We start from the raw sequence: 22,641 nt of genomic DNA, 5'->3' as shown, positions 1-22,641 counted from the left end.
CCACCGACATTCCCTTACCCTTTTACTCAGAAATCACAGTCCTCTTATCCTCACTAAACCTCTGCTTTCATAATAGCTCTCCCACCCATGTTTGTGGCCAGCCTTTTGACCCTGCCAACTTTGGAAGGCAGTGGTAATGTCACAAGACTAATACTCCAGAGCAAAATATAGTGCTAGAGAAACTCAGCAGATCTGGCAGCATCACGAGAAAGAAAAATCAAGTTAAAGTTTCAAGTTTGGAGACCCTTTGTCAGCATTTGTATAGCACAAATGTTACCTGCCACTTGTCAGTCCAAGACTGGATACTGTTCAGCTTTTGTGGAATTTGGATATGAACTGGTTCAGTACCCGAGGAATTCTGAATGGTGTTGAACATTGACAATTGTGCAATGAACATCACCACTTCTGACATTATAATGGAGCAAAGGTCGTTGATGAAGCAGCTGAAGAATGCTGGACTTGGGACACCAGATCTGCCGTATTGTGCTTTGATTAACGAGATGGAGATGTGGGTTTGAAATCTGCCATGGCAGGTAGCAATTTTGAATTTAATAAAAATCTGGAACATAAAATTTAGTCTAATAGTGACTGTATAATGATTGTTGTAAAGACCTATCTAGTTTAATAATGTTCTTTAAAGAGGAAAATCTGCCACTTTACCTTATCTGACCTACATGTGACTCCAGACCCACAGTAATGTGGTTAATACTTAACTGTTCTCCGAAATTAATATTTTGTTCATTAATAAATGTTATTTAAAATTTTAGCTTGTGCATATTTACAAATTAATTGGTCCACTCCAAATTACAGATGTTGATTGAAGGCAAACTTCAAGAGTTTTAATGCCTTCCTATGAATACCAAGTGTATATTTCCAGTAAGTTGAATGCACTAAAACATTCTTAAAAATAAAGGAAAAATGTACAGAACTACGCATTATAACATTTCATGGAATCTGAAATGTAAATATATATTACCTTGCTCCCATTTTAACTATAAATTGCAGGAGTGCTTGGAATAGACCAGCAAGAGGACAAAGAGAGATCTTTTGAGCTTCACTGGTTGCTTCTTTGACTAATGATGCCCATCGATTGTTCTGAAGTTTAATCTAACAAAAAGAGTTCAAATATAAAGTTTATATACATAGTAATGTTCAATTCATTAAATTAGGTTTTAAACTTGACAGGTACAGCAAAAACTACATCACATTTCAGGTTTGTAAATCTATTGCAATGTTTAAGCTATGCTATGTTATTAACAAGGAGTAAGGACAAACTTCATTTAAAACTGAATGCATTGTACTTTGAAAATTTATATTAAAATGCATGATTAAAATATGAAATTTAATTGACCAGATAATAATGATCAAATCTAACTGACCTGAAATGGATGAAAACTGGTGGTGCTCACTTTACAGAATCCTGACCAGTTTTCAGCTTTTCAAAAATACTTAAGAAATTTATCAATTTGCGTTCCTACTCTCCCTTCCTGTTCATCTTTTAGATTCCAAGTTTAATGTAGGTTTAAAAAGAGACAGTTTGTGCTGATTATTGCAAAAATCTACATTTGTTATTCTCTAATAACCAGTCTATATTCAAAATAAAACTTGAAGGATAGCAAGTACTTACACGTATTATCATAGTGGACAAGGTGAACATTCTCAAAAACACCCAGAACACCCTTTGAATATAAATTCTCAAATTAAAGTTAACCAAAATGAAGATAGGTGCTGCTTTCTGGTAGGCATTTATAACTAAATATGCAAATTTTGTTTCACAGCCAAAGACAGTAGGTTGGTTGCAGCAGGAAAAAGGTGTAATACTTTTTAAAAGAATTTATTCTGCACTGTATTGATCTCAAAGTTAAATTTTATGCTACTGTTTAAAAACACTTCATTACCTGTTATCATTAATTCAATGTTCACTTGTCACAGTCTCCAGCAATTACTCATTATAATAGGCTAGTAATGTCATGATTGCTGTCTTCCTCGAAACCATAATATTGGGATATATTTAAAGGAAAGCTTCTCCAACAGATAAATCAATGAGTTAAGACAACTAATTTTAAATATTTTACCAGCTTTCAGTCCTAAAGCACTACTGTTAGGTTGGTAGGCAACCTTTGAATCTGTTGGACATTAAAACTTTACTCAGCAAGAAGAAAACAGGCCTATTTTAGGATTCAACCCAAAAGATATTCAAAAGGTTAGGAAACAATGAAAGTTATAAAGTCCTAAAACTCCTCAAAGGAACTTGCATTGAAAATCACATAGTTCAACATGCACACATTGTCATATTGGGCTACTCATTGGATGTGAATATATGTTGTATGACTCAAAGATACCTTTATTCAAATACCAAAGCATTACCCTCCAGAGATGGGAACAGTGATGGTCTGTAATTGATTCAATTACCAAGATAGAGTTATAGTTCAAGATGCAGAGATGCTATCATTAGTAGGGGAGGGGGGGCAAAAAAGAGACAGTGTCAAGAAACATGAGGAAGCTAATGAACAATATATTATCTTCAAGTTGAATGGCATTCCACATTGTTTGTTAATGAGGGAAGGAAAAGTCAATGACATCACTATAAAAAGTGGACAGCGACAGAAGGCTTGCGGAGTTCAAATGACATCTGGGATATCATAAATAGAGGTATTGAATATAAGAGCAGGTCAATTTTTCCTTTATGAAGTTATCATCACGCTACAAGTAGACCATTGTATCTAGTCTGGTCACTACACATTAGAGTGGATATAGTGGTCATTGAGAAGGTATGGAGATTTAACAAATCAGTTCAAGGGATCAATGATTTTAGATATAAGGTCAGTTTAAAAAGTTGCACAAAATTAGACAATTATCAGTGCTTTAAAGTGACAGCAGTTGCTCTTGGTGCCGTTTTATCTATCACATAATTGATAGTTCAACTGACTTATACAGGTTGCAAATTTATAGTTTTAATTTTCTTTGATGCAAGCTCAAGATTTGAAATATGACACTATGGGTGATGTAAAGTAGAGGGCTTGGCTTGCTTCTTCAAATGGAGGAAGGTAGAGTTGAAGGGTCATACGTACAAAGTTTTCTTTGAGGAACTGATGCAAGTGGAAGAGCAACTGGATTTCATCGTTGCTGCTACAGACAGGAAATTGATAGGAGAAAAATGTAATTAAACCACTTGGCTGAAGAGAAGGAATCTTTTATATCCTAATAATCATAAACATCTCTTGCAAATAAAATGGCCATGCAACAGCTTCATTTATTCTATTTTCCTGAATAAAAGTTTGAATATTCTTTACTGACAAGGAAATTTGGATGTAGCCATATTTTATTGCTGCACACATCTATTTATATAAAATAGCATGTGACACAGCCCTCTAAATTCTCACTGGATATATTCAATGAACTTTAAAAACCCTGCACTGAATTTGGACTGAGATCACCTAAGGATAGAAAACAGCTATTATATTTCAACATTTAGGAAGAGTGGAAAACAATTGAACTTGTTAAAATCAATTGTCCTATTAAAGCATTCGGTAGCAGCAAGAATCGAGCTTCTCACCACAAAGTTCAGCCTGCAGTTACAAACAGAGTTTAAACAAAACAAGAAAACCTTTGCTTATAGCATGTGCACAAGAAAATTCTAGTTGCAGTTAATGAAATTCTTACCGTACTGAGAGAGAGGGCAAGCAATGCTAATCTGAGTAGACTTGACAGTTTGCCATTCACATTGCCGTGCTGTGAAGATAGTTGCAGTCCTTGCCTGTAACACATTTCCGCTGCTATCATTAAACCCTGAGATTTATATACTTCTGCCAGCCACTAGGTGGAAACAGAGATTTTTAAACAATGAGCACCGATTGCAGTCTGTGTCGAATACCTGACATCCTGCTGCACAATGTTGATTTGCTAACATTAAATCAGGTTCTGAAAATTTTCTGAAGAACAGAGTTGAAAATAGGCAAGTACATTTATATGACAAATAAATGCTTGAGACTACATGAAAAACAGTGGCATTTAAGTGATGCTTCAATGACAGATTTATTTTCAATGATGTTCCATGTTTTAATTCCTCTTCATGACATAAATTCTTAATAAAAGGTAAGCTAACAAATACTAACAAAACAAAAATCCACCCAAGGTATCAAGCTGTTTGTGTTTGGTAATGAGTTTGAATACTCATTAAGGCAAACTTTCACTGCTGACAGCACTCATGGTCATAACCTCAATGAATTTGACCACAACTTCAGAGTTTAACACAATGATAGAAATCCTGAAATTTCAGTCAGTCAGTCAGTCAGTCAGTCAGTCAGTCATCCACAGTTTTGCCACAGGTTGTGCTGTGGATCCTCCCCAAACCCCCAGTTAAAAATCAGCATACAGCAAAATCAACAGATTGGGCAAAACAATCGAAACTTCCATTCTCATATCAAGTTTGTGTTGTAATTGGAGACATAACTACCACTGCACAACCAATAAGCTTCTGAAACAAAATTCATATTTAGGAATGTTGTTAACTATCATTTGGCTAATTTCTGGAATTTAAGACTAGAATTTGTTTCCTGGTGGCTGGGAGTACTCCTCTGGGTTCAGCCAATTAGGTAGCTTGATGACATCATTGCAGTATGACACTGACAATCACCATTAAATGATACTATCCTCTATTCCAGGTCAAGAAATTCAAAAGCTCATACCACAGAGATTGCTAGATCTGTCAATGAGACTTTCGTTGATGCCTGCAATGAGCACTTTTGTTTTTCTGACTGCAAATCTATCAAATGAATGTTATCAAAGAGGATACAGTTTGTAGATTGTCTCCGTAAGGTCGTAAGATACAAGAGTAGAATTTGCCAACTGGCTCATCGAGTCTGCTCCACCATAGGTTTCTCAACCCCATTCTCCTGCCTTCTCCCCATAACCCTTGATCTCCTTACTAATCAAGAACCTATTTCTGTCTTAAATACACTCAAAGACTTGGTGTCCATAGTCTTCTGCAGCAATGAGTTTCACCGATTCACCATCCTCTGGCTGAAGAAATTCCTCATCTCAGTATTAAAGTCATCCCTTTATTCTGAGGCTGTGCTCTCAGATCCGCTCTCATCTTTATAACCTCTACTGAGTACATACCCACCTTTATTACAAAATTAATCTGAAACAGAAAATCCATTTTGGGTTTGAGGCTGGTGTATGAAGAAAGCAATGTTCCTGTCCAAGAATCCTACTTCTGACCCACTGAAATTAGTGGGACCATAGGTAGATTCATTGACGATCAGGTGCGTCTCTGCACCATAACGGACACAGCTTGAACGCCCACCAGCCTCATGACCACAAACCAATGTAGGAATACTTATACCTATCCAATGCAATGCTTTCACTCTTACACAGAATATTAGTACAGGAACAGGACATGGTGTTAGCAACTATATAATGGTATTCATACAGCCCTCGAGTTTTCTCGTATTCTTTCTCTGTGAAGAACATAACTGCTTATTTTTGAACTTCAGATGACAATACTTTAAGACAGCATTCAGATGGTTCTCAATGTTCATGTGAAAAAGAAATTAATGATTGAATGTAAAACTATTCAAGGTTTAAAAAGTTTGCTTGAGAACGGAGAATAGAGTGAACATAATGAATATAAAAATGTACAAAGTTAAAAATCACACACCACCAGGTTATAGTCCAACAGGTTTAATTGAAAGCACACTAGCTTTCGGAGCATCGCTCCTTCATCAGGTGGTAGTGGAGGGCTCAATCCTAACACAGAATTTATAGCAAAAATTTGCAGTGTGATGTAACTGAAATTGTACATTGAAAAATTGATTGTCTGTTAAGTCTTTCATCTGTTAGAAGACAATGATAGTTTCACTTCTTTCATGTGTAAATCACAAAACCTTTTTTTTAATTAAAATGTTGCATTCTCGGGTTAGCTGTTAACAATGGTGTTAGCTAGACAATATGCTGAAGGTGTTGGCCCCGTGTTCTCGGTCTATGCCATGATGTTTAGCTTGATTCTAATCTAAAAAGTGAAATAACGGAGTTTTACATGAATTCATGCAATTTTTGAGCAAAGTACACTGTAACCCTGCAAGTACAAATTCACCCCACAAAAAAAATGTGTGCATGTGGGTCTTTGTCTGTCTGGGTTGGGGGTTGTGAGTCTGAGAAAGTGTGTGTATGTGCACAGAGTGTCTTAAATCTGTGAGGGGGTGGGTGTCTGTGCATATGTGTGTCCGTGTGTATAGGAATGCCTGTGTGAGAGTGTGTGTGTGAGAGAGAGAGAGAGAGACAGTGTGAGTGAGTGTGAGTGTGAGAGTGTAAGTGAGAGTGAGAGTGAGAGTGAGAGAGTGAGAGTGTATATAGTGCAATGGTGGTCACCTGTAATGTGACATGAACCCAAGGTCCCAGTTGAGACCCTCCCTATGGGTACCGAACTTAGCAATCAGCCTCTGCTCGGCCACTTTTCTCTGCTGCCTATCTCGAAGTCCACCTTGGGGGATGGTCACTTGAAGGTCCTGGACCACTGAAGTGTTCCCCAACTGGGAGGGAACCCTCCTGTCTGTTGATTGTTTTGCGGTGCCCATTCATCTGTTGATGTAGCCTTTGCTCGGTTTCCCCAATGTACCATGCCTCCGGGCATCCCTGCCTGCAACGTATAAGATAGACAACGTTGGCTGAGTCACATGAGTTCCTGCCACGTACAAGGTGGGAGGTGTCCCCACATGTAATGGTGGTATCTATGTCCACACTCTGACACGTCTTGTAGCGCCTACCGTGACAGAGTTGTATGGAGTTGTCCTGACAGCTGGGCAGCTTGCTACGAACAACGATCGGTTTGAGGTTTGACGGTTGTTTAAAGGCAAGTAGTGGAGGTGCTCATCCTCATTGAAAATGTGTTGCAGGTCACGAAGAACATGGCGTAATTTTTCGGCTCCTGGGAAATACTGAACAACGAAGGGTACCCTGTTGGTTGCAGCACATGTCTGTCTCCTGAGGAGGTCATTACGGTTCCTTGCTGTGGCACGTTGGAACTGGCGGTCGATGAGTTGGGCATTGTACCCAGTTCTTGAGAGAGCATCCCAGAGTACTTCCAGGTGTCCATCGCGTTCCTCCTCATCTGAGCAGATCCGGTGTATGCGTAGGGCTTGTCCATAGGGGATGGCTGTTTTAATATGTTTTGGGTGGAAGTTGGAGAAGTGTAGCATTGTGAGGTTGTCTGTGGGTTTGTGGTAGAGTGTGGTGCTGAGGTGTCTATCCTTGATGGAGATGCATGTGTCCAAGAATGAGACAGATAGTCAAGAGTAGTAAATGGTGAGTTTGATGGTGGGATGAAACTTGTTGATGTCACTGTGTAGTTTTATCAGTGACTCCTCGCCATGGGTCCAGAGGAAGAAAATGTTGTCAGTGTACCTGGTGTACAATGTTGGTTGGAGATCCTGCATAGAGAAGAAGTCTTGTTCGAACCTGTGCATAAAAATGTTGGCATATTGGGGTGCAAATTTGGTCTCCAGGCTGTCCCGTGTGTCTGGATGAAGAACTGGTTGTCAAAGGTGAAGATGTTGTGATCAAGGATAAAGCGGATGAGTTGTAGGATGGTGTTTGGAGATTGGCAGTTGTTGGTGTTGAGTACTGAGGCTATTGCCGCGATGCCATCATAGTGGGGGATGCTGGTGTAGAGTGCAGAAACGTCCATTGTGACGAGGAATGTTCCCGGTTCGACTGGTCTGTGGGTGCTGAGTTTCTGTAAGTAATCTGTAGTGTCACGACAGAAGCTGGAGATCCCAGCTGTACAATAGTTTCAAGATGCCTTCCACATAGCCGGAGAGATTCTCACATAGGGTCCCATTGCCCAACACAATGGGACGTCCCAGTGTGTTGGCTTTGTGTACCTTTGGAAGGCAGTAGAAGTCGCCTACACGAGAAGTACGTGGGATGAGGGCACGTGGGGAACTCTGAAGGACTGGATCCAAAGTTTTGATCAGTGTGTTTAATTCACAGGTGTGTTCTTTGGTTGGATCAGCTGGTAGTTGCCTGTAGTGTTCCTGGTTGTTCAGTTGTCGGTACACTTCCTTGCAGTAATCTGTTCTATTTTTTTGTGAACAGGATATCTAACTCTCCTGTTTATCTTTTTTTCTTTTCTTTTTTTTAACCCCCACACTACCGCCTAACTGGTGTGTGTGTGTGTGTGTGCAGGTGTGAGACACAAAGTGCATGAATCTTTATTCAATTTCCACCACCAGGAAGATAGGAAAACACCCGGGTGGCCAGTGACAAGCAGTGCCCTTCACATCAAAGGGCAGTGCTGTGTGATCAAACAGTGAAGGGGAGGGTAGGGACTAAATCAAAATAGAGTTGGAGGGGGAATATAATGCACTCCACTCCCTGCGGCGCCCACCTCTCCCTGAACAACTCCAGGGTGTTGGTGGACACCGCATGGCTCCTTCTCCAAGGACACCCGGGCTCTAACGTAACCGCGGAAGAGGGGCAGGCAGTCGGCCCTAATGACCCCCTCCACGGTCCGCTGCCTCGACCTGTTAATGGCCAGTTTGGCCAGGCCCAGGAGCACACCCACGAGGAGGTCTTCAGACCTGCCTCCTTCCTCCGTACTGGGTGCCCAAAGATCAGGAGCGTGGGACTGAAGTGCAGCCAAAAACAGAGGAGAAGGTTTTTTCAGAAAATCAAAAAGGGAGTGCAAACGCCCACACCCCATATATACGTGGTCCACGGACTCCACAGCGCCACAGAACAAGCAGTTGGGCTGGGAGTCCGTGAACCACCGCAACCTGCGGTTGCAGGGGACTGCTGCGTGCAGCACCCTCCACCCCAGATCCCCGAGAAAAAGGGGGAGGACTCCTGCGTAGAGAGCCCTCCACTAGGGATCCCCACCGCCCGGTGGCAAATGGTCACGCCAAGGCGGGTCCGGACAGTGGATGAGGGAGAAGAGGTGGATGGTGTGGAGCAGCAGTCTATACCGGGCCCTTCTTTTCACATCCTTGAACGAGACAAAATTAAAATTCCGGAGGCGGCTCAGGTTGTGGGGCACAGGCTCCCGCGGGAAGTACGGGACCTTGGGGCCAATGTGAAATTCCGTCCGGGCTGGGGTGAGCACGGACGGGATCCCACCGCACACCTGAGCGTCCTCCAACTGGTGCACTACGTCGGGTCCGAGCACCGCCGTTTTAAGGCGTCGGATGGCGGTGGTCACGTACCGGACGTCTACCGCTGCCCTGCTCGCTATGAGTAATCTGTTCTATTCTGAATGACAATGGCTCCTCCTTTATCTGCTCGTTTGATGACAATGTTGTGATTGGTTTTGAGAGCCTGGATGGCATTGCGTTGTGAATAGGTGATGTTTTGCTCTACCTTGTGGGTACGGCTGACGAATCTGGCATTTGTATATTTCCTGACGGTTTGAGCATACATGTCAAGCCCAGGGCAGCAGCCCTCCGGTGGAGTCCAAGTTGACACCACCTTTGGTCGCTCCTCTACATATCCCTGTGATGACTGTTCCAGTTCATCAGTGGGCTCATTGGGATCACTGTTGGCACCTTGAAAGAATTCCGGGAGTCTCATTCGTCTGATGAATTCCTCAGTGTGTGCTGCCAGAACCAACGGTTTGGTGGTGGGGCAGAAGTTGAGACCCCTACTCAGGACTTCAATCTCTTCCGGTCGAAGGGTGTGGTTGATAATGGACTTCCCTACAGTGATAATGTTGTCTACTGTGGTTCCAGGGTGAGCTTTGCTATTACTGGTGAGAATGCCAAGTTTCTCCAATTTTTTTGTTCCTGTCAATAGACAGGAGTGTTCCCTCCCAGTTGGGGAACACTTCAGTGGTCCAGGACATTCAGCCTCGGACCTTCGGGTGACCATCCTCCAAGGTGGACTTTGGGATGGGCAGCAGAGGCTGATAGCTAAGTTCGGTACCCATAGGAAGGGCCTCAACCGGGGCCTTGGGTTCATGTCACATTACCGGTGACCACCATAACACTACCTACACACACACACCCTTACAGACACACACACTCCCACACTCTCACATGCACCCCCTCACAGACTTAAGACACTCTGCACTCTCCACACACACACACACACACACACACACACACACACACAAAACCCCCAACCCAGACAGACAGACAGAGACACACACAGACAAAGACCCACATGCAAACATATATTTTGTGGGGTGAATTTGTACTTGCAGGGTTACATTGTACTTTGCTCAAAAACTGCATGAATTCATGTAAAACTCCGTTATTTCACCTTTTTTGATTAGAATCAAGCTAAATATCATGGCATAGACAGAGAACACGGGGGGCTAACACCTTCAACATATTGTCTAGCTATCACCATTGTTAACAGGTAACCCTAGAATGCAACTTTTTAATAAAAAAAGGTTTTGTGATTTACACATGAAAGAAGTGAAACTATCACGGTATTCTAACAGATGAAAGGCTTAACAGACAATCAATTTTTCAATGTATAATTTCACTTACATTACACTGCAAATTTTTGCTATAAATTCTGTGTGTTAGGATTGAGCCCTCCACTACCACCTGATGAAGGAGCGATGCTCCGAAAGCTAGTGTGCATCCAATTAAACCTGTTGGGCTATAACCTGGTGTTGTGTGATTTTTAACTTTGTACACCCCAGTCCAACACCGCATCTCCAAATCATAAAAATGTAAGTATTGTTAAAATTATTGACATGAAACCTAGTGCTTGGACAGCCTAAATCACAAGTCAAACTTAAAAAAAATACTACAGGAAGACAAGCACAAATAAAACTTACATGCCATGCTGTCACCGAGGTGAAGTTTGACATCACTGTCTTTTTCAGTTCTTCTAAAACTGGATCTGGAAGCCGTTGCTGTGAAAGTAACAGCTGTTCACATTGAACCTGTCTCAGCAACAGGAACACCGTGGGATGGTCTGGGTGCCTCTTCAGAACCTAAATAATGAAGGTGAGACAGTAAAGAAAGTGCTTGTGGCATAGGTGCATACAGTTCCCGAATTCTATGATACACCACAGTACCAACATTAAAATGCATCCAAGTTATTGTTGTTACACCAAATCATAAAACAATGTCATTAGCATATTATAGAGATATAAAAAATATACTTAATATATGTTAGGACATATGAAGTTTCTAGATCTGAAACTGCATATAGTTATAAGAAATTTTACGTGTTTTAATAAAAAATGTTGTATTGTATAAGAACTTTTTGGCCTCTTTGGTCTAAGATTATTAATATCATCAATCACATTGCAGATAATAAAATAAACTGTATAAATAAATAATTGCATAAATAAAACTGCTTTTTGATTCAGACAGTACTTTAGTGCAAAAGGCTTCAGCTTCAGAGTGCCTGCCCTCTTCTTTTAATCCAGCTGCAGCCTGTTGCAGAGACCAGTTCTCTATGGATTGAAGATAAGGAGTTGGCATGGTCTTCTCTGCTTCAACTATAGGATAACACAAATGTTAAAATTATATAACTCAAGAGTACACTACTCCCTGAAAAACAGCACAGAAGCAAGCAATAACACAGATGTAACAGGCAAATGTAAGACAACTGAAAATATTTATTATATACGTTCTGACTAGCTGGCACAGTGGGAAGTCGTCATAGATTGACCTGGATAAGTCAAATCATAAGTAAGGTTATAAAAGTATGAATAATGTTTCAAGAAACAGTGTGAGGTAACAGCAGGGGTAAATAATGACACGATGGTCAAGCAAGCAATTTACTAATAAATTGGGTTGAAGACCAGAAGTCCATTCAGCTACCAAGTTTGCTCCATTATCCAATGAGATTATGGATGATTTGATAATCCTCAGATCCAATTTCCTACCTTTTCTTCAAACCCTTGATTCCCTTTCTGATTGAAAAGTTAGTTCTCACCCTTAAATGTACTTTATGACAAGCTTCAACAGGCTTGTGGGGCAAAGAACTGCATGGAATTCACAACTGTCAGAAGAAATTCCTTATCTTAATCCTAAATAGGTGATCCATAATTCTGAGATTATGGCCTCTGGTCCTCCGACAAAAGAAAACTACTTTTCTCCATCTACCCTATCAATCCCTTAAGAACCTATTAAGTTTAAGTAAGGTCATTTTGCATTCTTTTGAACTCTAATGAGTACAGACCCAACTTATTCAACCTCCTTTCATAAGATGGTCCCTCGATACCCAGGATCAGCCTTGTGAAAATTTTGTGGACTGCCTCTAACACCAGTATACCTTTCCTTTGATAAGGGACCCAAAACTATTCACAGTATTGCAGTTGTAGTCTGAATAGTTTTAGCAAAATCTCCCTACTTCTATACTTTATTTCCTTATAAGTGAATAGAAACATTCCATTTTACATCCTTGTTACCTGAACTTGGATGCTAGCTATTTGTGATTTATGCACAAGAACTCTCAAATTCCTCTGTGCTGTAGCTTTCTAACTAATATTCACTCTACTCTTTCTACTAAAATCTGCAAAGTCACATATTCCCACATTATATTCCATTTGGCAAGTTTTTGCCTATTTGCTAAACCTGTTTATATCCTTCAGTCATTTCTTATGGTCATCCTCATCACTTGCCTTTCCACCCATTTTTGTGTCATCCAGAAACTTGGATACAGTACATTCATTTATGTCTTCCAAATCTTGCTATAGAAATGTCTATAGCAAGTAAATGTGGCACTGATCTCTGCAGTATCAATACGCTGGGGTGCTAATAGTGCCCCCCTTATCCAAATTCTGTGTAATAGTTAGTTAATTCTTTTCCATGCTAATATATTATATCCAACAAGTGGAGCATTTATCTTCTTAAGTAGCCTAATGTGCATCGTACCTTATCAATCTCCCTTTTATATATCCTGCTTCGTTCCTGCTCAAAAGAATTTGCATGCATTTGCTTCATGAAGACATCCTGATTCTGCTCAATAATCGTACATATTTCTAAATGCTCTACTATCAGATCCTCTCTGGGAAACTCTGGCACTTTCCCAGTTACAGACCTGAAGCTAACTGGCTGATAGTTACCTTCTTTTTTTGTCTCCTTCTATTTTTATACAAAGGTGTTATACAGGCAGTTTTCCAATCCTCTGAGACTTTTTCAGTATCTAAGGATTTCTACCGGTGCACCCACTATCTCTGTAGCTACGTAGATTCAGAGAATTCCTACATAGTGTGGAAAGAAGGCATTTGAGCTATTGAGTCTGCACGGACCCTCAGAAGATCATCCTGCTCAGACCTTGGTCCCTGTCCTATTTCCATAAACCCACATTCCCCATGGCTAATCCACCTAACTTGGAGAACTTTGGACTGTGGGTGGAAACTGGAGCACCCAGTGAAAATCCAGGCAGACAGTGGAAGAACATGCAAACTCCACACATACAAGGCTTGAATCGAATCCGGGTCCCTGGTGCTGTGGGGCAGCAGTGCTGACCACTGACCCACACTGTTGACCCTTCTTTTAATATTCGAGAATGCATCCCATTAGGTCCTGGGGGTTTATGGGTCTTTAGCCTCATTAGTTTCTCTAATACTTTTTTCCTAATTCCTTTCCTCTTTAATTACTTAGTAACTTTGGAATGTTATTTGTATCTTCTACGAAGACGGATGGGAAGTATTTATTCAATTCCCTTGCCATTTCCTGGTTCACCATTATTTCCCCTGCCTCACTCTCTAAGGGACCTAAGTTAACTTTTGCTTTTCTCCACCTTTTTACATATTTAAAGTATTTCTTGCTGCCTGACTTAATTTTTCATGCAAGTTTACTGTCAAAGTTTATCTTTGTGCTCTATTTATTTTGGTCATCTTTTGTTAGTTTTCAAAAAAAGCTTTCCTAATCATCCAATACAGTCTTGGCCACATTGTATTTTATTTTCAATTTTTGCCAGCCTCAAATTCATGGTTAGTTTACCTCCTTCCTAGAATTCCTTTTCTCACTGGGCTATGTTTTGCTGTCAGTCATGAACAATTTTCTTAAACGTCTACCAACTTTTCTTAGTTGCTTTTGCTACCCATCCACTTCAGATAGCTTTGCCCTCATTTAAGTTTAGCATAGATGTTCCAATCTCTGCTCACACTATGGCGCAGCATTCGTGTCCCTATTGCTGGACCACGACGCCCAGGTTCAAATCCCACCTGCTCCAAAGGTGTGTAATTACATTTCTGAACAGGTTGATTAGCAAAAGTACATATGTAGCACTATGGGCCTGGGCAGTTTAGTCAGTAGGCTATCAGACTTCTAATCTGAGGCTCCAGATTTCAAACCCCGGCCTTGACAGTCTCTTAATGTCAGCTTGTTCTACTGACGTACATTTATCAGAAGATGTTTATTCAAATTGCAAGAACGATACTTCAAATTCCACTCGTCACTGTGCTTTTTGGGGCCCCTCTTGTGGCACAGTGATAGTGTCCCTGTTGCTTGACTAGGAGGCCAGGTTCAAGTTCCACTTACTCTCGAGGTGTGTAATAAATTGTCTGAATAGGTTGATTAGAAAAAGAAGTTAATTTAAGATATGCAGCACTATATCCTATGGCCATACTAGTCTGAAAATACCAGATTTCACCTGATTATGGAAGTTAAGGACTAGTTAGTACTTGGATAGGAGACTGCCTGAGAACACCAGATGTAGTAAGCTTTAGGACACTTGTGGCACAGTAGTAGTGTCCCTACCTCTGAACCAGAAGACCCAACTTCAAGCCTCATTTGCTCCAGAGACGTGTCTTAGCAGATCTGGACAGGTTAATTAAAAATAGCTATATAGCACTATACAGTCGCTTGTCACAAAGTGATAGTGTGCTTGCCTGTCAACCAGGAGGCCTGGGATCAGGTCCCACATACTGCAGAGGTGTACAATAACATTTGTGAACAGATGATTAGAAAATACATCCGAAAGAGTATTGATAATATACTACATCCCAGCATCTGAACTATGGAACATTAAAAAGAGCTCTTTTGGTACAGTGGTTGTCTCCCTAACTCTGGGTCAGAACATCTGGGTACAAGTCCTACATGTTGCAGAGGTGTGGAATACCAACTCTGAACAGGTTCATAGGAAATATCTAAGAAAGAATACAGACGAATCTTTAAATGCATCCGACTAAGTAAATAAAAGTTGGAAAATGAATCACTTACCTTTGGTAGTGATTGTTGTGACAAAGATCTCTTCTAATGTAGTATGTTTTGGTTTTGTATTTTCTAAATGTGATAATGTATTTTCCATGTGACAGGCTGCCATTAAACTGGCCCAAACAGCAGGATCATCTGCACAACAAAAGTCCATATATAAACACAACTACTTAAGACATAGTAAATACAAAGCAGCAGCAAGTATTATTTTTTCATGCTACATTATACATTTACAATATAGAAGAATGACTGGTCAATCGTGGTTGGTTTACCAATATAGCAGGATGACTGTTTCATAAGAATGGAGTTTAGTACCAATTTTACTTAATATTACACCGAAAGGTTGCAAAAGATAGATTTTTGAGCTTAGCAGCCAAAATGTTAAACCAACTTTTTTTTTGAAACAGCGGTGGACAGAAACTTCACCAGTTCAGTTTTCACTTGGTGTGTTAGATGCCATTAGCCTTATTAGCAGATATTTGGCCATTGTTATTGATATTCATATTGCGCCCTGATGGCTAAGGACACTATTTGAGCTGTGCAAAGCAAGAACATGAAGGCAATTACATACAGTAATGTTAGCAAGAGTCAAAGAGTGTGGTGCTGGAAAAGCACAGCCGGTCAGGCAGCATCCGGGGAGCAGGAGAGTCGATGTTTTGAGCATAAGCTCTTCATCAGAATTCTGAAGACTCTTTGACTCTGATCTCCATCCTCACTTTCTCCTAGAAATGTTAGCAAGCCTGGTTCAGATACCTGCCCATTTCTGAATTTTAAATAGATAAACATTCAGCCAAATGTTTGTAAAATTTAGCTAAATGTTAATTCCGGAGTGTTGGAAGGTTTCTCTCGATGACTTCTCAGAAGTTCTCCTACAACTCCCTACTGCTTAACTCATTAAGTATGCATCTATCCACAATTGTACTATCACTGGCTCACCAGCAGTTGAAGTACTTGCCACTGCCTGAACATTGAGATTTCTGCCACTGGTGCAAGATTTAAAGCCCAACCATGCACCAGGTCAGTTGCTGCCAGCCACAAATAACCCCTTTATGTTATGTATAACAGGAGGGAAATTAGAAATAACAGCTTAAGGCACATAGGTGGTATGGATGACATTTCATTGTAAATAGAAGCTCAAATTTACAAATGTATTGCTACTTTATATTAGCACCTGTGAGATCAATGGTCATTATATAACTACAACTATCCTTAGCACGATACCACGTAAAATGTTCTTTGAGGAAATGCTACTCTTTCCCTCATGTGCTTAGTGCAGCTTAACAGCTTGTCATTGTTTAATGAGAGAAATCACATGTCAGAAAGCCTTCAAACAGTTGAAAGCGTTAACTTTAATTCAACAACAGAAAATATGAAGAAAACAACAAGTCTACATTTGCTTCTGTTCTATCATTCTAAAGATGATGTTCCTTCTACTCAATTTCCTCATTTTGCTCCTCGAAGCTATTGCCCCTCTCCCAGCTCTTCAGCGTTCATCACATCTCTTCTTTGCCCATTCCAGTTGTGCAAAAAGTATGCAAGGAATACACAGCACATTCTGTACCGAATAGCAAGGACACCTCCAGAGAAAACCAAGCATCAGAATCAAGTCTTCAAGAGTGCTATCATCTGCTCTATAATGGCGTTGGTGGAGAATGGACTGCAATATATCTAGGCTCAGCCTCAGTCTGGGGGCTGTGTAACAGAAGTCATTAGTCACAGTTCCAGAGAGTAGTTCTGGTCTTCTAGTAACCATCTGGACCTTGAAACAGGAACGAGAGAGATCATAATGATATAGCCATCATGGCGACTTCCAGAGCAACTGGCGCAGACTTCAAGTATGTCTAATGATCACAGATGACATGTACATAGATGGAATGTAACCCTTTTCTAACAATGAAGTTAACCTTGTTATGAAGAGCATTCTCCACAGCTGAGTCAAGAGCACACTAGACCTGGGATTAGCCAGCTATACTTGTAAAACCTACTGCCCGAGAAGAAGTCAGATGCACAAAAAAGTTTATCACAGCTGACGTCTTGACTCCCAAGGGATAGGATAATCATCACCCTTTCAGGTTGCAAGTCTTGCTCCAGTAGATGACAGTTCTGTAATGGCATTGCGTCTCATTCATCTTGAGAGAACAGCATTGAGAATGATGGATTCTGTATGCCTTCGGTACCTACTTTGCATCATGAAGGGACTATCAGCTGCAACTTTACACAGAGACTGTTTGGCAGCATTGAGAATCTAGCTACAGCACATCAACTGTAGCAGGTCACAAAGGCAGCTCACCACCAATCTTCTCAAGCCACTTAAGAGTGGGCAAGAAATGCTGACCCAGTCAGCAATGTCCACGTTCCATGAGAAAATATTTTTCAAAATGCTACCAAAAAGGTTGCTGCTGTACCTGAGCTTGCTAATGTATTTGTTCCTCAATGTATCTGCATCTTCATTACACCATGGTTATCGTAACAATAATTGCTATGGTTCAATCCATTTGTCATGATGCCAATGTCCTTTGTAATGTGAGCAGTCAGTATTCACATCAAACACAGTGTAGCATATTACTTCATATACTGAGAGATGGGGACCCCAACAAGGAGGACCATGGAATGTCTGTATATGGACCTTTGACATGTTGAACCTTATTCTCATGTATGCATCAGAAGCCATGTTTTGCAAATGCAGGAAGGAACGAAGTGCAAAAGCATTATTGAAACCTTACCTCCCCACGTAACCCACAAAACACAGCATTATGTACAAAAACATGTTGGCAAATATTTAACGAATTCAAAGCAAGAGGAAATCAATGTTATGCTTTTGTGCTGCCGAGTACTGAATTGTCTTTGTGAATTATGGCCACCTGTGATTGCTTCTGCTTCACAAAGATATTTATGATTAGTTGTATTCACCAATGACATGGTCAAGTTCCTGCACTGACAACTGATTGACTTCGCCCATTACAATTCTTTGAGCCAGGTCCCATCAGGGAATCTAAAACAAAAACAGAAATTGCTGGAAAAGCTCAGTAGGTCTGGCAGCATCTGTAGACGGAAATCAGAGTTACTGTTTTGGGTTGAGTGACCTTTCCTCAGAACTCCCCACCAGAGTCTAGTTAGTCTATTGAACTTGTCACGTACTGCAATCAAAAAGTTTTCTTAACATAATCTAGGGACATTTCCCCCAGTCCATGCTTTATGTTATCACTGTCCTAGTCTACATGCTACAGTCAGTCTACAGCTAAAGTCCCCATTGTAACCATTTTATAAATGTTTGCAGCTCTGTAATTTCCATACAGATGTCTCTACATGCTTCCCACTAATCTACAAACTGTATGAAACAATTTAATTGCATCCTTTTTGGCTCTAGCTAAATTGATGTTTGTCCTTGAACCCTCTGGGACATTGTCTTTCTCAAGCACTCCAATGCTCTCCTTAACCAATACTACCACACACCTCCTTTCTTGTCTTTTTTGAACACCTCATACCCAGGTATATATATTCAGTCCTACCCTTCCTTGAGCCAAATCTCTGTTTTCAGAAAGGTTTTAATGAAAGGTCATCGTACTTATGAAAGGACATCAACCTGAAGCAATAATTTGAAACATTAAGTATTAATATGCTTCCAGATCAGATTTCCAACTTTTCAGATTTATTTTATATTTTCAGATTTTATTGCAGATTTATAGAAACTGTTTTGGTGGAGGATTTGGGGATCAGGTTCACAAATCATGAGAGCAGAGGCTCAGGTGGATATGGTAATTTGAAAGAAGCTGATATATTACCAATACAAGTGACTGAAGGAGAGGAAACACTGACAAACAGATGATTGAAGTGGTCTATAGGAAACAGAACAGGTATAAGTGTTTAGGATTGCCATTTATACACAATCATCACCAACATATGCTGAATGTACTGTTTCTATTCTATACAATGCTGTGATGCTCTTGTTAGCTGATGCGATAACCTGTTGCCTCAGCTGACTCCATTCCAACATAGCTTGCTGCAGTGTGCTCGTTCATCAACAGACACAAGAAACTTTTAGACAACTGGTGTCACATTACATGTAACATATATTTAATAACAGATTTATCAAGCAGATGATAACCAGTGCAAAGCGTTAAAATCTACTGATATCACAACCAAGGATAGGACATTGTTGGATTATCCACAACACTTTTGGAGAGTTTGAGATACCCTGAATTTGGCAGTAATAGTACCAATTTTGCAACATTTTTGATTTCAAGTTTGTTATGTACATACTGGATTTACAAAATTGCTTTCCAATGTTCCTCTTCACATATTTGTAGAAGCTTTTGTAGTCAGTTTCTACATTCCCTGCAACTTCACTGTCATGGTCTATTTCCCCACCTTGATGAAACTAAATGTCAATAAAAGGTGAATCCAGTGTGAACCCATGAGCCTAAGTTGTTCGCAGAAAACAAAAAGGGCACCAACAGTAGTATTATTTTAAACAGATACTGGAGTTAAGTGGGGGAAGGATGGGATCATTATATTTGTTTTACTTTGAAACAGACTGGTATTCTTACCTGGATACAGATGGACTGCCTTTTGAATAGTTTTTAATGCATTATTTTGTTCATTGGCTGCTGTACCTTTACCAGCTGCCAACTGATTTGCAGCACTGAACAAAAGTGCATTCTAGAAAAGAGGGAAAAAAGGTAATAATTAAAAAACATGAAGATGTTAAGATATTTGTAAAGTACAAGGCTTTTATACAAGATTTGAAATTTGTGATGCTAGTTTGAAAAACAACAACAAAAAAGTACTGGTTTTGTTTGGATTTACCTTTGTCTGATGGGAACTTAAAATCTCTGCAATATTGCCAGCAACTACTCCACCCTACAGAGAAAGGAAAATGTTTGAGAAGATCAAGCTACAGTTTCTGATCATCAGTACACTAAAAGGTAAAACAACATAACACAAAAGTGTTTAGTTGTTCAATTCAGACAGCTGTTTTGTACCAATAGCTTTACATCTTAATGAACTAATTTGCATTTGTTCATAAAGTATGGTCATAACAACTCCTAAGACAAACTTAGTATTGGTGAAGTAGGTTGGCTCCTAAAATAAGGAGCATTTCTGCCTGTGGTCATAAGACCATAAGACATAGGAGCGGAAGTAAGGCCATTCAGCCCATCGAGTCCACTCCGCCATTCAATCATGGCTGATGGGCATTTCAACTCCACTTACCCGCATTCTCCCCATCACGTGGGTATTATAGTCCAGAAAGCCAACAGACCAGAGCCAAACTTAGACACTTTTATAAGTGTTTATGTATGAAATGGCAAATTACAAGTATACACTTCCTAGTACAATCGTGGAAGTGTCCTACCTCTCCTTAGACCTCGTCTTTCCTACCATTTCGAGAATGTTATTTCTGCCCTCTGGTGTGAAGATAGAACCAAAGTGTGAGTTCAATTATCTGCTATTTCTTTGTTTCCATAATAATTTTTCCTCATTCCTGATTGTCAAATCATAGAATCTAAAATCCCTACAGTGCAGAAAGGGGTCATTTGGCCCATTCTGACTGCACCGATTCTCCGAAAAGCATCCCAACTAAACCCAGCACCGCACGTAATCTCCATAACTTTAATTTTCCCATGGCTAATCCGCTTCACCCGTACATCCATAGACACCACAGGGAAATTTACCATGGCTAGTCCATTTAGCCTGCACATCTTTGAACTGTGGGAAGGCTGGAATTGAACTGGGTCCCTGGCGCTATGACTTAACCAGATCCACCGTGCTACCCATTTGGTGGTAAAGGACCTACATTTGTTTTCATTCATTTCATTTTTCTTCTTCACATACTGATAGAAGCTTTTACAGTCAGTTTCTACATTCTCTGCAACTTTACTGTCATGGTCTATTTCCACACCTTGATGAAACTTTGTCCTCTTTTGCTACAATGCTCACTAACGCACTCCTCCACAATACTACTGTTAGCATGTTTGTCCAATCTATATGTAAATTAAAGTTACCAATGATTACAGTTATACCCTAAACCTGATTTCTACATCTCCACTACTTCAGGCCTACAGATCATCCCCAACATTTTCTGTGCCATCTGACCCTCACCTGTACAGATTACACATGATTTTCTACACCAATATTTAAATCTTCGCTAGTATAGACATTTGACCTTTAATAACAATGCTAACCCATCTCTTTTCCCTTTTTGTCTGTCTGACAGAAGGTCCAGGTTAAAGACCTTTTTGCTCTGGAGGTGCATAAGATGCCTGACCAAGTCGATTTAAAAATACTTTTTATACCTCATAAACTAACAACCAAAGTTCTAGTCTGTGGGCATTTGTAGGAGTACAAGAAAACCTACAGTTCATGCCTATTACCTGCATAAAATTGGGCGTCATTATCTGGGTTGTGGACTGTACTTCTTCACAGACCATGTAGGCTTTACTATGATTAGCTGACATAACAAGAAATGACAAACTTATTAGAATTTTCCAGTGATGACCAGATTAGCATGGTTACTGTGGGATACTTCTGTGTTTGTGAACAGCAAGATGTATATGTTGGGCTTTTTTTCCAAAATAAGTAATCACTCATAGGAAGGGGGCATCACTGGCTGGCAAGCATATTGCCCATCCTTAGTTGCTTCTGAGAAGGTGATAATGAACTGGCATCTAGAATTGCTGCCAGACCATGTACTGTAGGCAGACCTATAATACCACTGGAGAGGGAATTCCAGGATTTTGACCCAATAACACAGAGGAAATGGAAATATATTTCCAAGTCAGGATGGTGAGTGGTTTGGAATGGAACTTGCTGGTTAGGAAACTTCAGTTACATTTACGACTATGAATGTTGTAGGGAAATACTCAAAGCAACAAATGTACATATGGTACTGTAATATTTGTTTCGTGTATCTATTATTTCACTACTATAACAGCAAATATTGCAGATCATATCAGAATAATCCAAACTCTGAATAAGTAGACAAAATGTTGCAGTTTCCAACACTTACAATCTAGGGATCTACCAACAATCCCTGGCAAAATCCCCTGACCACTGGTAGCTAGCCACTGTTCTCCATTGGAGAGTTGCTGCATTTGATTGGCTAGCAGCTTCTGGGAAGCTGAGTTTTTGTCACTGGAGTCTTAAATAGTGGGAAAGACTCAACATGTGCCAGTTAAATGCCTGAGTGGGACTTGATTGGCTTGAAGCCTGCAAACCTGTGAACAGTTTAGTCTCCTCATCTAAGGAAATATATATTGAAATTTGAGGCAGTCCAGTGAAGGTTCATTAATTTAGTTCAAGATATGAAGGGGTTTTCTAAAGAGAAGTTGAGCTTGTACTGACTGGAGTTTGAGAGGAGACATTGTTGAAACGTACAAAAGGTTCTTAGGAAGCTTGACAAGGTAGAGAAGTTGTGGAAGAGTCTCACAGCAGAGGACATAATCTCAGAATAAAAGGTCATTCATTTAAAATAGATATGAAGGAATTTTTCTTTTCCTCCAAGAGTAGCCAATCT

General features: G+C 40.2%; 2 protein-coding genes across 4 annotated transcripts in view; one reads left to right on the top strand and one right to left on the bottom strand.

Annotated features, from left to right (window-relative positions):
- The window catches only part of skic3 (SKI3 subunit of superkiller complex), a 120,147-nt gene that overhangs the window by 2,965 nt on the left and 94,541 nt on the right, over positions 1–22,641 (bottom strand). Inside the window, exons 33-39 of one of the 2 annotated variants that reach the window (XM_043709515.2) lie at positions 19,935–19,988; positions 19,676–19,787; positions 15,135–15,263; positions 11,334–11,458; positions 10,787–10,945; positions 3,664–3,816; positions 977–1,107 (exon numbers count right to left, since the gene is read on the bottom strand). In XM_043709515.2, coding sequence (XP_043565450.2) covers positions 977–1,107; positions 3,664–3,816; positions 10,787–10,945; positions 11,334–11,458; positions 15,135–15,263; positions 19,676–19,787; positions 19,935–19,988 — 863 coding nt within the window. Of the gene's footprint in view, positions 1–972; positions 1,108–3,663; positions 3,817–10,786; positions 10,946–11,333; positions 11,459–15,134; positions 15,264–19,675; positions 19,788–19,934; positions 19,989–22,641 lie in introns of those variants that run through there. The other variant, XM_043709524.2, reaches the window with a different exon arrangement.
- The window catches only part of fam81b (family with sequence similarity 81 member B), a 117,755-nt gene that overhangs the window by 55,459 nt on the left and 39,655 nt on the right, over positions 1–22,641 (top strand). The window lies entirely within an intron of this gene.

The sequence above is a fragment of the Chiloscyllium plagiosum genome, unplaced genomic scaffold (genome assembly GCF_037043375.1).
Source record: "Chiloscyllium plagiosum isolate Xiang-an unplaced genomic scaffold, Cpla_swu_hap1 HiC_scaffold_2, whole genome shotgun sequence".
NCBI classification, from domain to species: domain Eukaryota; kingdom Metazoa; phylum Chordata; class Chondrichthyes; order Orectolobiformes; family Hemiscylliidae; genus Chiloscyllium; species Chiloscyllium plagiosum.
Note: the sequence above shows the minus strand (reverse complement) of the source record. Positions and strands in the feature narration are given on the sequence as shown.